The sequence below is a fragment of the Phoca vitulina genome, unplaced genomic scaffold, assembly GCF_004348235.1.
Source record: "Phoca vitulina isolate PV1807 unplaced genomic scaffold, GSC_HSeal_1.0 scaffold80, whole genome shotgun sequence".
NCBI lineage: Eukaryota > Metazoa > Chordata > Mammalia > Carnivora > Phocidae > Phoca > Phoca vitulina.
Genome location: NW_022589783.1, coordinates 1,689,680 through 1,705,852, shown reverse-complemented (window position 1 = coordinate 1,705,852; position 16,173 = coordinate 1,689,680). Strand labels below are relative to the sequence as shown.

The window sequence follows — 16,173 nt, the reverse complement described above, 5'->3', positions numbered from 1 at the left end:
ATCATCTCAGTTTAGGAAGATGGAAAGTTCTGGAGATGCACAGTAGTGATGGTTGCACAACAATGTGGATGTACTTAATGCTACAGAACTGTGCACTTGAAAATGGTTAAAATGGGGGAGGGCACCTGGCTGGCTCCGTCGGAAGGGCGAGCGACTCTTGATCTCAGGGTCGTGAGTTCAAGCCCCACGTTAGGTGTAGAGATTACCTAAACAAATAAACATTTTAAAAAATAAATAAATAAATAAATAAATAAATAAATAAATAAATAAAATGGAAAATTTTATGTTGTGGGTATTTTACCACTATTAAAAAATTCATGAGTACAGAACAGGTTAGGTTTAGCTCATTAGCCCTTGACGTGGAGGTGTGGCAAAGCCTGAAGGAGCGGCTGGAAATATTTCTGTGGCCTTTTCCAGAAAACAGTCTGCCATGTTTGCATTAACCTCTGTTTGTAACACAAAGATACAAAGGCTCCCTCACATTTCGAATACATTGTGCTGTGACATTCAGTAATTTGTTACTAAGGATTTTCTTGCTTTTAAATTAGATTATAGTGGCAGGGAGAATTTCTGATAGATTCCCTTATTTTGAAAGAGACTCTGGTCGACTAGTTGCCTGCTAGTGGGGAAAGTGTTTGCTCCATGGAGTAGGATCCTGAGATTGAGCATTTTCAGAGACGAGCATTTTTAGGGACGTGGAGATGGGGGAGGCTCCTGTGCCCGGTGCCCAGCTTCATCCTGCAGCCAGGCTGGACGCGCAAGGACCCAAGCCTTTTCTTTTATGACAGTCATTTCCATAACTGCCCCTAAAATGCCTGTTCTGCTCCACTCACCTCACGACCCCGGTCCGCGTGGGGCTGATGAAGGAGCGGTGGCCGCCGGGGAAGGCTCACCGGCCACCCACAAAGCCACCCGAGGTCCCTGCGCCCACGCAGACAGAGAGCGCGTTTCAGAATGGGTTGGCTTCATTTTAACTTTTTAAGGTTATACGGCAAATCTGAAAGGTGTGGGGAAGTCCCAGTCGCAGTCGGAAGACCTGCGCGCCCCCAGACGCGCCGACCGCTCACCTGGAGCCGCTTGCGCTCGGCCGCCCGCACCTGAATTACCGCTGAAACATTCGAGAGTAGGTTGGTGTCTTCCTGGTTCAGAATCCCGTTGAGGAGCAGACTTTACATTGAGCTGTTGTGAGTCTTTAATGTCATTTGATCGGAAAGGGCTATTTTGAAAAGCCTCATCAGAGAGCGGGCCCGAGTGGTGGGGACCTTCCAGGACCACCTGCGGCCCCGCGGGGCTTTGGCCAATCGCCTAACTTCCACCCCCTTCCGGGGCCTGCTTGCTCACGAATTGAAATCTGGCCGTACGTGCCGTGTTTTGACACAGTTTTTTCCCTTAAAGCACTGTCTAGGCCTAGAATTAAAAACTGTCCCTTAACAACTTTGTAACCAGTGTCCTCTTTGGTGCCCAGAACAAGTGGGGAAAGGAGCTCAGGGTCGTGTGAACAAGCCGTCCCGTCCTTCTCCAGTCCCCCCCTCTCGGAGGCTTTAGAGGGACATACGCCTGAGAACCACGGAACCTTGGGGGAGAAAATGTCCAGGAAAATGTCCAGCCGCATTCAAACCTGGCACCTTGCCCAGAAATGGATCAGGATCGAAAATGGCTTTGCCCCCACTGTTGGGTCGATCTGGCATGTCCTCCGACCCTCTCTGCTCAAGTCGGACCCCTGTGGGGCCACCAGCGGTTTCCTGGTCCATCCCGTAGTCCTCCTCCGTTAGCTCCTCCAGCCCTGTTTTGGGTCTGTCCTGCGCACGTGGTGCTGTCTGCCACTGAGCCTGGCGGCTGTGGGTTCTTGCTCCCTCTCCTCAACAGTCCCCTCTTTCAGGTGCACAGAGCCTCCCCCATCTCCACATCCCTAAAAATGCTCATCTCTGAAAATGCTCAATCTCAGGATCCTACTCCATGGAGCAAACACTTTCCCAACTAGCAGGCAACTAGGCGACCAGAGCCTCTTTCAAAATAAGGGAATCTATCAGAAATTCTCCCTGCCACTATAATCTAATTTAAAAGCAAGAAAATCCTTAGTAACAAATTACTGAATGTCACAGCACAATGTATTCGAAATGTGAGGGAGCCTTTGTATCTTTGTGTTACAAACAGAGGTTAATGCAAACATGGCAGGCCTCCTGGGGCCACCACAGCCCCTTCCCAGTCACTGGCCATTTCAAACCAGGAGGGCCTCCTTGTAGCAGAGCGGACACACACAGTACTCCAACCCACCAGCACCTCCGTCTGGAAACCTCTGGAACTGACTAGAAATCGGTTCTGGAATTTTCTTGGAGAACTTGTGTATCAGGGTCTGAGTACCAGAAACAGCAGTGCCAGGATCCAGCCTGACTGCTTTTCCTGGTGTCAGACCCACAACGCTGGCCTCATCAACCCCACACAGATCCAGATTTGTATTAGAGCTGTCTCACTGCCTAACGAATTACCCCAACAGCCAGTGGCTTAAAAGAATAAACATCTCGTGTCTCAGTTTCTGTGGGCCAGAAATTTGGGAATGGCTTCGCCTGGTGGTTCTCCCCAGGGTCTCTTGGGAGCTTGCAATCAAGATGGTCCTGGGGTTACAGGCTCATCCAAAGGCTCAACTGAGGCTGGAGGGGCCGCTTCCAAGGCGCCACCTTCTCCGGAGGCCTCCCTTCTCTGTATTACCGTATCTTTTATCTTCTGTGTCCTGGTGCTTTGACGTCTGGGGCCTCACTGACCCTAGAGGCTCTGCCCACCCAGGGTTCACCATTCCTTAGAGACAGTCAACACTTGTCTACCTGTGAGAGCATTTCACAAATGCAAGCCAAGCAATGTGGAGCCCATACCCCTATCACCTGCTCGAGTGGGCCCTCACACTCTGGGCCACCATCCACCTGCCTAACCACCCCAGAGCAAGGGCCCAACCATTGGGGGCAGCTCCTATGCCCCAGAGCGCACGTAAGTCACTCAAACCAACCAATCCTAAGCCTACTTGCCCTGCCTCACCCACTCCTTCCTGCAGAAACCACAGTAAAAGCTCTTGCCCATCTCCCCACCACCTGCCCCTGCACCTCTTGACTTGCTTTAGTGCATCCCATGTGGCCCCCATGGCATGGTGAGCCCCCTCCTCTTGGGATCTAACACACTGTCTTTCACTTGGCAGTTTTCTCCCCATCTGTTGGCCTCACGACCCCTGACTGATAAAGCCTACTAGACGGAATGGCCAGCTAGGTTCTCTCCTCCACTTGCAAACGCTCCCTGTGTGCTGTTGCAGACACCGTGGAGGTCATAGCTGGAGGATTCACCTGCTTAGATCTTGTTTGAATCACAACTGACTGCCGTGTGTGGCCTGGCCTGGAGAGCTCCGAACAAAACCTGGATTTTTCTGGATTTTCCTTCAGGCTCACCGCTGTTTGGAGCCTTGGCTCTTAAATGACCACCTTGTATCAGAAGAGATTTACTACTCTAGCTCTATCTGTATCTCAATTTAATGAAAATGTTAAGGATACTTTGATGGTCTTGTGCCAGTGTAATTTTAAATAAAATGTCTTCATTCTTTGGCATCATATGCTGCCCTGATGTTAAACTATCGGAAAGTACTTAAGTGAAGTGCTCTTTACAATATTGTCTTTACAACATCGGCTTGTTCTACAGCATTTTTTTTCCCAGAGTAAACAAAAAAATGTTTATGGAAATATTTGAGGCAAACTTCATCTGTGTTGCTAGACATTAAACCCTGGCTGACTGTAGATTATAAAGCAATGTATTTTCAGGGGAAAACACCGGGCTTTGAAATGACACAGTAACTCTGGATTTGAACCCCAGCCGCGTGTAAACCAGCTATCAGACTTGTCACGAGAGTGTCCAAGCTTCGGTTTCTGCATTTGTAAGATGTGGATAATGGTATTTACCTCACAGGGTTGCCGTGAGAAGCAGATGAGTAAAAGAACCCTTATGGCATATACTGTAATTCCTGTCAGAAAATGAATGCTCAAAACATAGTAGCTTTTATTTTCCACTGCTGTGTTTGTACACTCTAGCACTTAGTTATTTGTAGGTGACTTTGAACAGAAGTGTAGGGGTTTCTTGTTTGGAGGTTTAATACTTTGGCTCAGCATAGGGAGGAGGAACTCTCCGGACTGTCCTGGCAGCTCACGGTGGCCAAGGCAATGTGGAGCATTTGCAGTTTGGCCTCCTGCTTGTTGACACTCTTAATTGTCTAACCTTTTTAAGTGATTAAAACGATGATGATGATAATGCATAAAAATAGTAACAACAAAATGTTAACAGCGTATTATTCATGCTTGGTCTTTTGATTTTGCTTATTATTAAACTCGAAGGGCACTTGGCAAAATGCCCTTCGAGTGTAGATGTTTAGTGCCAACAATAGTCTACAGTGATGACGTTTGTTCAATATATTCGTATCACCAAGACCTCGATGTCAAGAGTCATCTGGGCCAAGGCCTGCGCCTCAGCCCTGGCTGGGAGGGGGGGGGAGGGACGGGGGGTGGTGTGGAGGGGCCTTTCACCCACTTGGCAGGTGAAGTTGTGGAAGTTACCTGACTTATCCAAAGTTACACAGCCAGGGCAGCGGGGCTAGGACCCCTTAGTGGGCGGGGCTCGGACACCCAAGTGGGCGTGGCCAGGACCCCTAAGTGGGCAGGACTCAGACCCCCCCCACGTGGGCGTGGCTAGGGCCCCTAAGTGGGCAGGGCTTGGACCCAAGGCTGCTTCTGAACAGTGCTTTGCTAGGAGAAAACATGTTACCCTAGGACCCAGAAATTGCACTACTAGGTATTTACCCCAAAGATACAAATGTAGTGATCCGAAGGGTCACCTGCACCCCAATGTTTATAGCAGCAATGTCCACAATAGCCAAACTGTGGAAAGAGCCCAGATGTCCATCGACAGATGAATGGATAAAGAAGATGTGGAATACATGCAATGGAATAGTACTCAGCCATCAGAAAGAATGAAATCTTGCCATATGCAATGACATGGATGGAACAAGAGGGTATTATGCTAAGTGAAATAAGTCAGAGAAAGACAATTATCATACGATCACACTCATATGTGGAATTTAAGAAACAAAACAGAGGATCATAGGAAGAGAGGAAAAAATAAAACAAGACTAAATTAGAGAGGGAGACAAACCATAAGAGACTCTTAATCATAGGAAACAAACTGAGGGTTGCTGGAGGGGAGGGGAGTAAAGGGGGGTGGGGTAACTGGATGATGGACATTAAGTAGGGCACGTGATGTAATGAGCACTGGGTATTATATACAACTGATGAATCACTGACCTCTACCTCTGAAACTAATAATATATTATGTGTTAATTAATTGAATTTAAATTTAAAAAGTAAATAAATAAATAAAATATGCCCTTCATAGCAAAAAAAGAAAGGAAGGAAGGAAGAGAACATGTTAAACTTGATTTTCCTTTGAAAGTGGAATGCATGCATGGATATTTGTGCACGTTGTTTAACCTGTCAGTGACAACAGGAAGAAGGTTTTGTTGAAGAATAACATGGCCGTCTATACAAGGCAACTTGAAAGGATGAGGTTGTAGGCTATTTTGTATTGGATGCAGTCCAGTTTTTAGCAAAAATAAATAAATAATTCACAGCCCATAATCTTAAAGAGCTTTCTGATAAAAAGAAGAGAAGGTAAATGCTGATCGGTGCCAAGCCTCGTTGTGAGATCAGGAGCTTTGCTTCACACCCCTCCGGACACAGCTGCAGGCCTTCGCCTGGCTTCTCATCCCGCATCCTGGCCCCCAGTACCTTCACTTCCTGGTCCCTGCACTGACGTTACAGAGTCACGTCTGATGCCCAGGACCATGAGGCAGGCCGCTGGGGGAGCACTGTTATGCCCAGAGCATGTGGCCCTGGCCCCCGGCCTCGGAGCCCGGCCTGACCCCAGGCCCCTGCCGCGGGGCACCTCCGAGGGCGGGCGCAGCTGATGGCATGCGAGGCAGCTGTTCCCACAGCTGTGCGGCCCCCTCGCTGCCGCAGCAGAGCAAAAGGATGTTCGTCTTGGGCCACACGAAGTTTTGACCTTATTGGGTGACTGCAGCTGATGCTGGATTTGCCCACATGCAAGTGCCACGTGGGCTCCGACTGTCCTGGCGTCGCAGCAGGTGAGAACATCGGGGAAGGGGTGGACTGTGGGCCTCAGCCAAGGCACAGCCTGGAGAGCAGCTCAGCCACGCGGCAAGGGCTCTGGGGGCACCTGCCGGAGCATGGCCTCCACTCCGGCACAGGGCACGGAACACGCCGGGAGGGGAGAGACCGTGCTTGCAGGCGCACGGACAGAGGGAAGGGGCCCGGGGGTCCCACCGCAACCCGCATGGCACCTGCAGCTCCGAATCAGCTGGATCCAATGTGGGGTATGAAGAAACTTCCCTAATCAACGGGCCATGGGCCTGAGCACTCCTGCCGCAAAGTTCAGGGCCGGGGTTTGCTGTGGTGTAAACTCACAACGGTTCCCAAGCACTGTGGCAGAGCTCCCCCTCTGGGCATCGGTGCCAGGGACACAGCTCAGGGGGAGGAGATAAGGGGTTTCAGAAATGCGGGCTAGGAGAGAAAGATGAACCCAACTCAAGCCTGCTGATGGGGCCTGCCCCCACTGAGATTCGTAATGTGTGCAAGACGCAGGGCCACGGTGTCTCGAGGACTGCTTTCTGCAGCGGGAGAGCCGGCTCAGGTAAAACCCCGTATTCCCCTGGATGGGGCAGACACAGTGTGCAATTCATCTCTCCATAGGAACGGAGAACACTTGGCATGCTTTCCAGACGACTGGCACAGAGGAGTCCCGTGTCTGTGAACCTAGAATCTTATCTACCTGCGTCTGGAATGCCAATGACCCCGCTGTGGTCTCCGGCATGCTCTCTGGACTTTCATTCACCTCAACAGGCTTTCTGCTTCCACTTTTGATTTCTTCCCTGAGCCACGGGCCATTTAGAATGTGTGGTTTAAGCTCCAGCTTTGTGACCTCCCTAAATTTTCCCTGTCAAGGATGTGTCAAGGATTTCTAATTTCGTTCTGCTGCGGGCAGAGAACATATTTCGAATGATTTCCATCGAGGTTTGTTGGCGGCGGGCACGTGGCCCACTCTGGAGAATGTTCCACGTGCTCTGCTCTTGGCGGCGGGCACACTCGGTCGGTTGTTACACACTTTAATTCCTTTGGACTTCCATCTTGCAAAGCAATTTAATTTTTGTTCTTTACTTCCAAACATAGTGGAAGAGCAGTGTGTATTCAAATTTAAGGCAACTTATTGCTGCCATTTTATTAATGTTATGGACCATCCCCCCCCACATCCATATGTTGACATCCTTACCCCCAGCGTGACGCGGTCCAGAGGTGGGGCCTTCCGGAGGTGATGAAGTCATGAGAGCAGAACCTTCATGACTAGGATTTGTGCCCTAATCCCGGGGTCCCAGAGAGCCCCTGAGCCTTCTGCTATGTGAGAACAGAGAGGGTACCATATGTGAACCAGGGAGCAGTTCTCACCAGACATCTCATTGCTGGGCCTTGATCTTGGACTTCCAGCCTCCAGAACCGTGAGAAACATTTCTGTCGCATGTAAGCTACATAGTCTGTGGTGTTCTGTTATAGCAGCCCAAACTAAGACAATGAAGTTTTTCTAAAATATATTTATCCTTAAAATTATTGTACACACAGAAAGTATGTGTAACATATCCACATTTTAAAGAATATTACCAGGGGCGCCTGGGTGGCTCAATCAGTTGAGCATCTGCCTTTGGCTCAGGTCATGATCCCAGGGTCCTGGGATTGAGTTCCAGGTCGAGCTCCCTGCTCAGCGGGGCGCCTGCTTCTCTCTCTGCCTCTGCCCCTCCCCCTGCTTGTGTGCTCTCTCTCTCACATAAATAAATAAATTCTTCTTAAAAAATTTTATTTTGAATATAGATTCACAGGAAGTTGCAAAAGTAGTGCAGAGATGTCCTACATACCCTTTACATAATTTCCCTTCATGTTGTATCTTACATGATTATGGTACAATATCCAAACCAAGACGCAGACATTGGCATGCTGCGTGTTCATGGTTCTGTGTCATTTTGTCACACGTGGATGCATGTAACCACCACTGACCAAGACCCAGAACCGTTCCACCACCACAAGGACCTCCCTCCTGTGGCCCCCATATAGTCCCACCAGCCCCTCCTCCCCCGCCCTAGCCCCTCACAACTACTAACACAGTCTCTGTCTCTCTGATTTTGTCATTTTGCCATAGAAATGGAATCATCCAATCTGTATGTGACTTGGTGGGAGTGGCTCTCCCAGGCAGCAGCATCCAGAGGGCGGCCGCGGTACCGCCGAACCCTACCTGCGGCGAGGACGCACCGTGGTGGGGCTGGCCACCACCCTTCAAAGGACATTTTGGTTGTTTCCAGATTTGGTCGATAGAAGAAGCTGCCATGAACAGTTATGTATAAATGTTATGTGAACAGACATTTTTATTTCCCTGGGATAAATGTCCAGGAATGCGAGTCCTGGGCCGTCTGGTAAGCGTTTGGTTTCATTTTTTTTAGAAAAAGAAATGACCAAACTCTTTTCCAGAGTGGCTGTAACGTTTTACCATAGGGAAGGCTGGGTTTCTCCGCCTCTTTGCCAACATTTGGTGCTGCCACTATGTTGCACTTCAGCGGTTCTAATGGCTGTGTAATAGTTAACGTGATTTTAAACTACCTCTTCCCACTGCCTTTTAGACATCATCGATTGAATGCCCAAGTATTTAAGGGCCCATCCTACAGCACTGCAGCAGGCCCACAGGCGAGCCGGCCGGAGGAGCTACGGTCTGGAGAAGGAAGTAGGACGGGACACAGTAAGGGAATCCCATTCCACAGGCATTAGGCTCTACCGTCAGCCCCTGTGGTGGGGAATCTTTTACCCCCAATATATCCTTGAAAACTATTGTTAGTTTTTGTAGGGCGATAATGGGAGAATGATGTCTTCAAAAACAATCTCCCCCCCCTTTTCAAGAGATACTGACATATTTACATGAGATGATGTCTAGAATTCACTTCACAATAATGGGGAGAGTGGTTAACGGATGGGGCATGAATTACACAAGAGTGGCCACGATAATCTCTGAAGCTAGGTGAGGGGTAATGGGAACCGATAATACCATTTTACATTCTGCATTACTAGGCTTGAAATTTTTTCCTTGAGAGTATTTTTAAAAAATCTTTGAAAATCTTTCAGAGGAATCCTATTTTGATAAGCCATTTTTTCCTCTAGCATGGGGGCAGATGACTAATTCTTTAGCGGAGCGCCAAGGGAAGTACTTGGCTCACACAACGGGCCGCGTGATAAACCAGTAGAGTGGTGTTCACACCACCAGCAGCAGGTGGAACCTACGACCAAAGGAGGGGACAGCAATGCTGGGATTTTTAAAAAAATAGAAACCTCTTCCCTGCCCATGGTCCTAGTCAATTAAAATACTTGAAAAACACCCAGCAGATGGAGGCCGCACACCTTAATTCCCAACAATGCGGATGCCGGAGAACTAGGCTTGGTGTTCTGGGCAATTGGGCTTCCCTGTTCCTCACCTCTGGTCTAGACCTTCAGAGGGTTTATTGGAGGCCAAATCTGAGAACTCTGAGCAAACTCACTTACTGAGGGCACATACTGGATATCACCCATATTTTTAATCCTTGCTCATCTGACAGGTTAAAGAAAAGCCTGATGTTCTATTTACAAAAATCTGGAAAATTTCAGGGTTGGTGAAAGTTGAATATCTTTGTTGAATCAAGGATTTCTTGGCGTCTCCGAGCAGCTGCATATGTTAACTGCTGAGGAGTGAGTACTCTCCCGGTGGCTGTCAAAGTTTTTTGGTGCTGATTTACAATAAAACACACTATGCTGTGACCTCGTTCGTACCGTGCGCGCGCAGGGCAAGAATTTTTCAAACCGAGACCGAAAGTACATCTCTCAAACCGTGTTGCGAGATGTACTCAGAGCTTTGTAACTGGCGTTAAAAAAAGATGAGGGCACTCCGCACAGTAACGATAAATGTGAGCGGGTGCAATCTGGGCTGCAGTCGCGTGGATGGCACAGAGATTCGTGTGTGTGTGTTGCTGTATGTGACACGTACGTGCTGTGTGTTTTCACGTGCATGACGCCGGTGTGCTATGTGTACAGATGTATGAGCTTGGTCACGCGTGGAAGGCATGCATCCTTTACAGGCATCCGGGATCTAGTAAGGCCCGTCCCTTCGGTCTCACATCAGCCCAGCTGGGCATCGCACGGAAAGCTGCCAGCCCCGCTTCCCGGGAAAGCGCACATGCGCGTCCAGCTCCCGGGTGCAGGTGCCGGCGCTCCCCTCTCCGCTCCCCCGCACCGGCGTCTCCCCTCCCCTCCCCTGCGCCCCCGCCGCAGAGCCGGGGCACCGCGGCGCCCTCCCACGCTCCAGCGCGCCGACAACGGGCGCGCGCACGCTGCCGGGCTCCGGAGAGCGCCACGGCGTCGATGGCGGGCGCGCGCACGCCGGCGGCCCGCGAGGCGCAGGGTCGAGGCGTCGGCGTCGGGCGCGCGCGCGCCGGCGGGACCGCGCACGCCAGCCCCGGCCGGCGGCCATCTTTCCTCCCGGCGGCTGCTCCCGGTGCAAGTGCGGGGTCCGCGGCCCTGCCGGCGCCCTCGGCCTCGGCCGGAGCAGTGGGGAGGCGTGGATGAGGGGGGAGGTGAGGAGGAGCCGTCCCCCCAGTGTCGCCGCCTCCCCCACCCGAGGGCAGGCCGGGCGGGCAGAGCCCCCAGGGCGGGCTTGGGCTCGGGCTCCGGCTCCGGCTCCGGCTCCGGCTCGGGGTCGCTCCCCGCTGCGGCGTAGTCCTACCCGCAGGCGACCCCTCCTCTCGGCAGACCCCTCCCCGTAGGAGGCCCCTCCCCCCGGGAGCCCGCCCCGCCCGCCCCGCTGCTCTCAGGGTCGGGGGCTCCTCCCAGATGGGATAAGCTGTAAAGATGTTTAGTTTTGAAGGGGATTTCAAAACGAGGCCCAAGGTGTCCCTCGGAGGCGCCAGTAGGAAGGTAAGAGCGGCCTGTGTGCGTGCGGCGTCTCGGGCCCTCCCGGGCGAGCGGCCTGGCTTGGGGATGCGGGCCCCCGGCGGCGGCGGGCGGGGGGCCGGCCGGCTGCTGGGTCACCTGCTTCGGGTGCTTCCCAGCGCGGCTGGTGAAGAAAAGGGCTTTGTGGACCGGACTGAGCAGCAGCCTGCACCCCTTCCGTTCCGGAGACTGCAGGGCTGCCGGAGGTGCACAGCCTTTCCAGTTTCGGGCCGAGGACGTCACGTTTCTTTTCAGACGTGAATTCTAGACACTTCATCCTCCTTGACTTCTGATAGCGGTCGCTCTTAGGATACTGCCTGAGGGGTGTTTTCTGCTGTGGGAAGTGAGCGGATGTATTCGTTAGTGTCAACAGTCTCTGAGATTGGGGCAGAACTCGTAATCGGCCACGTGTTTGAATCCAGAGCTGTTAGATTCCTCTTCACCAGCTTTCTGGAAGCATTGCCGGAGAGACTCTAGGGCCGTTTTTCTGTTAGGCTTGGCCCTGTATTATTCTTTTAATTGTGTAGAATAAGGGGGAACCGGCTGTAGTCGCTCTGTGTCCTCTCCGATGACTGGCATCTATTGATTCAGGGGTGTTGCTCATAAATAGTTCAGGGTTGGCGTCGCTTCGTTCACTTGGCTCTCACCCCTCTCCGCTGTCCTGGTTCAGGGGTGCCCTTTCTGTCTGTTTTGGTGTTATCAGGTTAAAAATAAAAGTGTGGTCTGCGTACTTAACTTGTTTGAAAAGTTTAAGTGAATCTAGCTAGTTGATTGTTTACTAAAGAATTTTTTTAAATGTCTTTTAAATGCTTTGTATATTCTTTTTTGCTTCTTTATTAGTATATTCTGTAGGTTACACTTAAATAACTGGGTTGACATAGAATCCTTGGTGGATGCTCAAATCCAAGTAGGAACATCCTTTTAAAATCGGGCCCAGGGTGTGTGTGTGTGATGGTTTCCTAGGGTAGCGGAAGGGAACCCAGTAGGGAGTTGGTAGAGAACTGTGCCGGTAATTTTCAGGCCTTGAGTTTTGCGTGGTAGTGGCTGGCTGAAGGTAGCTGGCTGCAGAACTAGGTACTAAAACTAGGTACTGTGTGGGTATGGCAGGGTTGGCATGGGTAACATTCACTGGTTTGGGTAGTCATGAAAATTACAAATGAGATAGAGGTATTTCTGCCCTTGGAGTGTAGAAGAGGCCTTGGGGCCCTCTGGGCAGATCTAGGGTACACGTGAGGTAGAGAGCAGATGAATGATTGCACATGCACCCAGCAAGCTGGTGACAGGTCATCACCTCAGAATCCATGTCACTTGTGACTTTTCTCATAGACAGGAGGGCCCCTGCATGCCCTGCTTGGGTGCTGTTTTCTCAACTAGTAACACAACTCTAGTCTGAGGAAATTCTTATCTATTGATCAGAATCTCGGGGAGATTGCACATCTTGTTTTTAGCTGTGCAAAACAATTTTTTTTTCTTTTTGATTGAGGTATAGACTAAACATTAACTGTACGTGTCTTAGGTCATGTCCCTAGAAGAGCTTGAGGAGGTGACCTTGGTGCAACTGAAATTGGGGGTGGGGTGGGAAGGAGAGGGCAGGGAAAAGGTCTTCTTGCTTGGAGTCTAGCTGTAGCCCAATCCCACCAAGAACTCGGGACCATGGCTGGCATCACAGAACTGTCCCTTCTTGAGGTAAGGGGGCTAGAATTTTGTGATTCTGTCTGCCCCCCCATATCAGTTGGTCTTTGGCTGCAGGCCACCCTTGGGGTGAGGGTGGGAGTGTGACACTGCTGGCCCTCGGCTGAGGGCAGTTGTCCTGGGAAGGTACTCAGGAGCCGACAGTGCTAACACACAGCGGCTGCGGGATGGGTGCTCTGGCCTGGAATCTGGGTGAGAAATCAACTGCAGGTTCAGCTGGAAGGATTTTTACGAATGACTGCACCCTTGTGACCACCCCCCCAATCAAATAACATTCCCAGCATTCCATAGGCTCCCTCCTGCTCCCTTCCATTCAGTATTCCTTCTCCCAAAGATAATTGCTATTTGATCTCTGTTACTGTACGTTAGTTTTGTCTGTTGAACTTCATGTGAATGGAGTCACATACAGTTTGTTCCTGTTTTGGGGTCCGCATTCTGAGAGGTGGAGTTCATTCTCCTTGTTTTGTTGCATTGTATGAAAACAGCATGGTCGATGCATTCTGTTTTTATGGTGTCTTCTGGAGGGCACACCCGCTCATATGCTGGGTTATGCACACACTTAGCTTAGCTCTAGTGCACATACCTGCGTTGTCTGAGGGTGTCCGTGGCCTCACTTCCTTTCAACATTTCTTATTGTCAGTCCTTTAATTTTGGCAATTCTGGTGGGGATGTAGTTTCATTGTAGTTATAGTTTTAATTTTGTTTCCTGGCAAAATTGTTGAGCACCTACAAATGCATATTTTCCTTAATTCTCTTTGGGTACAATGTAATTCCTCCCCCTAATTTAAAAGGCAAAAGGTTATAAGGGTCTTTCCTTCATGTATTAAATTATTTGTAATTTTCCTCCTTTCTTGAACTTGGTGGAAAACTGAATATTGCCACCTTTTGAATACATCTTTTCTTTTTCCAAATTAAATGAATATCTTTAATGTTTATTTATGAAGGCTCTGTGTAGCATCTGAAGCATAATAAGGAAACTTCCATGCCCTCATTATAATCTTGTTGGAGAGATAAGACTTAAACAATTACAAGTCATATAATGGTAGAGAATAGTTACTACATTCTAGGTTTGTGTTAGGGCTGGTCCAGGAAAGGGTAGAGCTGGTTGGGGCTTAGTCTTGAAGGATGGATAGAATTAGGGTTGGTGGGAAACAAGAAGGGTATTCTAAGTGGGTGGAAGGGTATACACGGAGTAAATATATACTGGATTCCGCTGATTCTAAGTTACACAGTTTCCTACTTCTTAATATTTCTGAAATCAGGATACATCTTGGTGGCATGACATAGTTCATGGGTAGTATTTGTTTTTCCTTTCTTGCAGTGCAGAGGAGAATATCTTAGGGACCATTCAATTACAAGTATAGAAATCCACTGAAAATTGCTTAGTAGGGGGGAAAAAGTGTATGGGAAGAATATGATGGTATCTCAAAGAATGTAAGGACAGAAACGTACCCAGATACCAAGTCATTAGCATCAAGGTGGTTACTCTTGGTGTTGGGCTGCACTGTCTCCTTCATTCTTGGCTTTCTGCTGACTGGCTTTCTCTCTTTTACTTGCATGTGACCTTGGCAGTGTATGATTTCCTAGTTGAGTGCCCTACTGAGACTGTTGGATCTCAATTCCATTTCTCAGGAGAGGAAATCTGATTGGTCTGGGTCAGCTTCCCACCTGATGAGCTGAGTCTGGGATGGGGGATGGAATCTTTGGTACAAATAGAGCAGTCTAGATGTATGAGTTGTGGAGAGCAGATTCTCCAAGAGGAGGAAGTGGTTGTTGAACAGAATGTCTAGGTTTCTGTGGACGTAAGTAGAGATGTGTAACAGGCTATTGACTGTACATGTATGAAATGAGGGAGAAATCTGGGCTAGACATGCAGATTTGGTAGTTACCAACAGATAGATGACTCAGAAAGAAGTCCCTAGGGGAAGGCCTGGAGTATGGGATGCGGTGTGGCTTGTGGCATATTGTAACATCTAATAAGTGAGGAGAATATTTAGGAAAGAATCACACCTGGCGTGGGGCTGGGGCGGGGGGGGGGGAAGCGACCACAGTGCCAGGTGCTGCGGGGTGCAGTGAGGAAACACTAACAAATACCAAGCCCAGGGGGACTTTATGGGGATAATAGGCCAGGGTAGTAGGACTTGGAAGTCAGATTGCAGTACATCAAGGAGTGAATGGGAAGTCAAAAAGTGGCTAGATCTTTTTTGAAAAGGACCTGAAGAAGGTTGCATTCAGGGTCTAAGGAAGGTTTTGTTTTTGGGGGGATGGGAGAAACTTGAGCAAGCTATAGACTGGGGAAGGGGCAGGTAGAGGAGGGAGGCGTTGCAGAGCTTTCAGAGTCCTGGGGGAAGGGAGTGGGAAGAATTAGGTGTGAGCAGAAGAGAAAAATATTTTTTTTAAATATTTTATTTATTTATTTGTCAGAGAGAGAGAGAGCCCAAGCGGGGGGAGCGGCAGACAGAGGGAGAAGCAGGCTCCCCGCCGACAGGGAGCCCGATGCGGGACTTGATCCCAGGACCCTGGGATCATGACCTGAGCTGAACGCAGATGCTTAACCAACTGAGCCACCCAGGCATCCCGAGAAAAATATTTTGAAATTTACAGGGAAGAAATGGATGTGGATATGGAAAAGTTTATTTTATTTTTTTTTTAAAGGTTTTACTTATTTATTTGTCAGAGAGAGGTGGGGGGCACAAACAGGGCATAATCAAGGCAGACACTTAACCAGCTGAGCCACTCAGGCGTCCCTGGAAAACTTTATAGATAGGAGGAAGGAAATTAAAATTTCTTTCCAGCTTTGCATAGACAGTTGAGGAAGAGTGGCAGTAGAAATAAGATTTCTTTAATGTTTGTCCATTGCTTTAAAAAAATAGGACTTTATTTTCTAGAGCTTTATAGAAGAAAGTCAAGCAGATGGTACCGAGTTCCCTTTTGCCCCCTCTCCTCCTCACATTTCCCCAGTTATTAGTGTCTTGCGTTAGTGTGGTTCATTTGTCATAATTGATAAGCCAATACTGATACATTAATGTTCACTCTTTGTGTTGTATTTTCTATGGGTTTTGACAAATGTATAATGACATATTATCCACCCTTGAGTATCATCCAGAATAGCTGATTGCCCTAAAAATCCTCCCGCCTTTACTTATTCATCCTCCCCCATACTCCCTGCATCCTGTGGTACAAGTATTTAGTTTTATAAGAAACTGCAGAACTGGGGGCGCCTGGGTGGCTCAGTCAGTTTGGCGTCTGACTCTTGGTTTCAGCTCAGGTTATGATCTCAGGGCCCTGAGAGCGAGCCCCTCGCTCAGCAGGGAGTCTGCTTCTCTCCCCCCTCTCTGCCCCTCCCCCCGGATGTGTGCACGCTCTCTCTAATAAATAAATAAATCTTTAAAAACAA

The 16,173-nt window shown here is 49.3% G+C and overlaps 1 protein-coding gene across 3 annotated transcripts in view; it reads left to right on the top strand.

Moving 5' to 3' along the window:
* Window positions 1–10,604: 10,604 nt before the first annotated feature.
* The window catches only part of UBE3C (ubiquitin protein ligase E3C), a 121,947-nt gene continuing 116,378 nt past the window's right edge, over window positions 10,605–16,173 (top strand). For 2 of the 3 annotated variants that reach the window (XM_032394426.1, XM_032394424.1), the window contains exon 1: window positions 10,605–11,069. In XM_032394426.1, the coding sequence (XP_032250317.1) occupies window positions 11,004–11,069 (66 nt within the window). In that variant the 5' untranslated portion in view covers window positions 10,605–11,003. Of the gene's footprint in view, window positions 11,070–11,920; window positions 12,771–16,173 lie in introns of those variants that run through there. The other variant, XM_032394425.1, reaches the window with a different exon arrangement.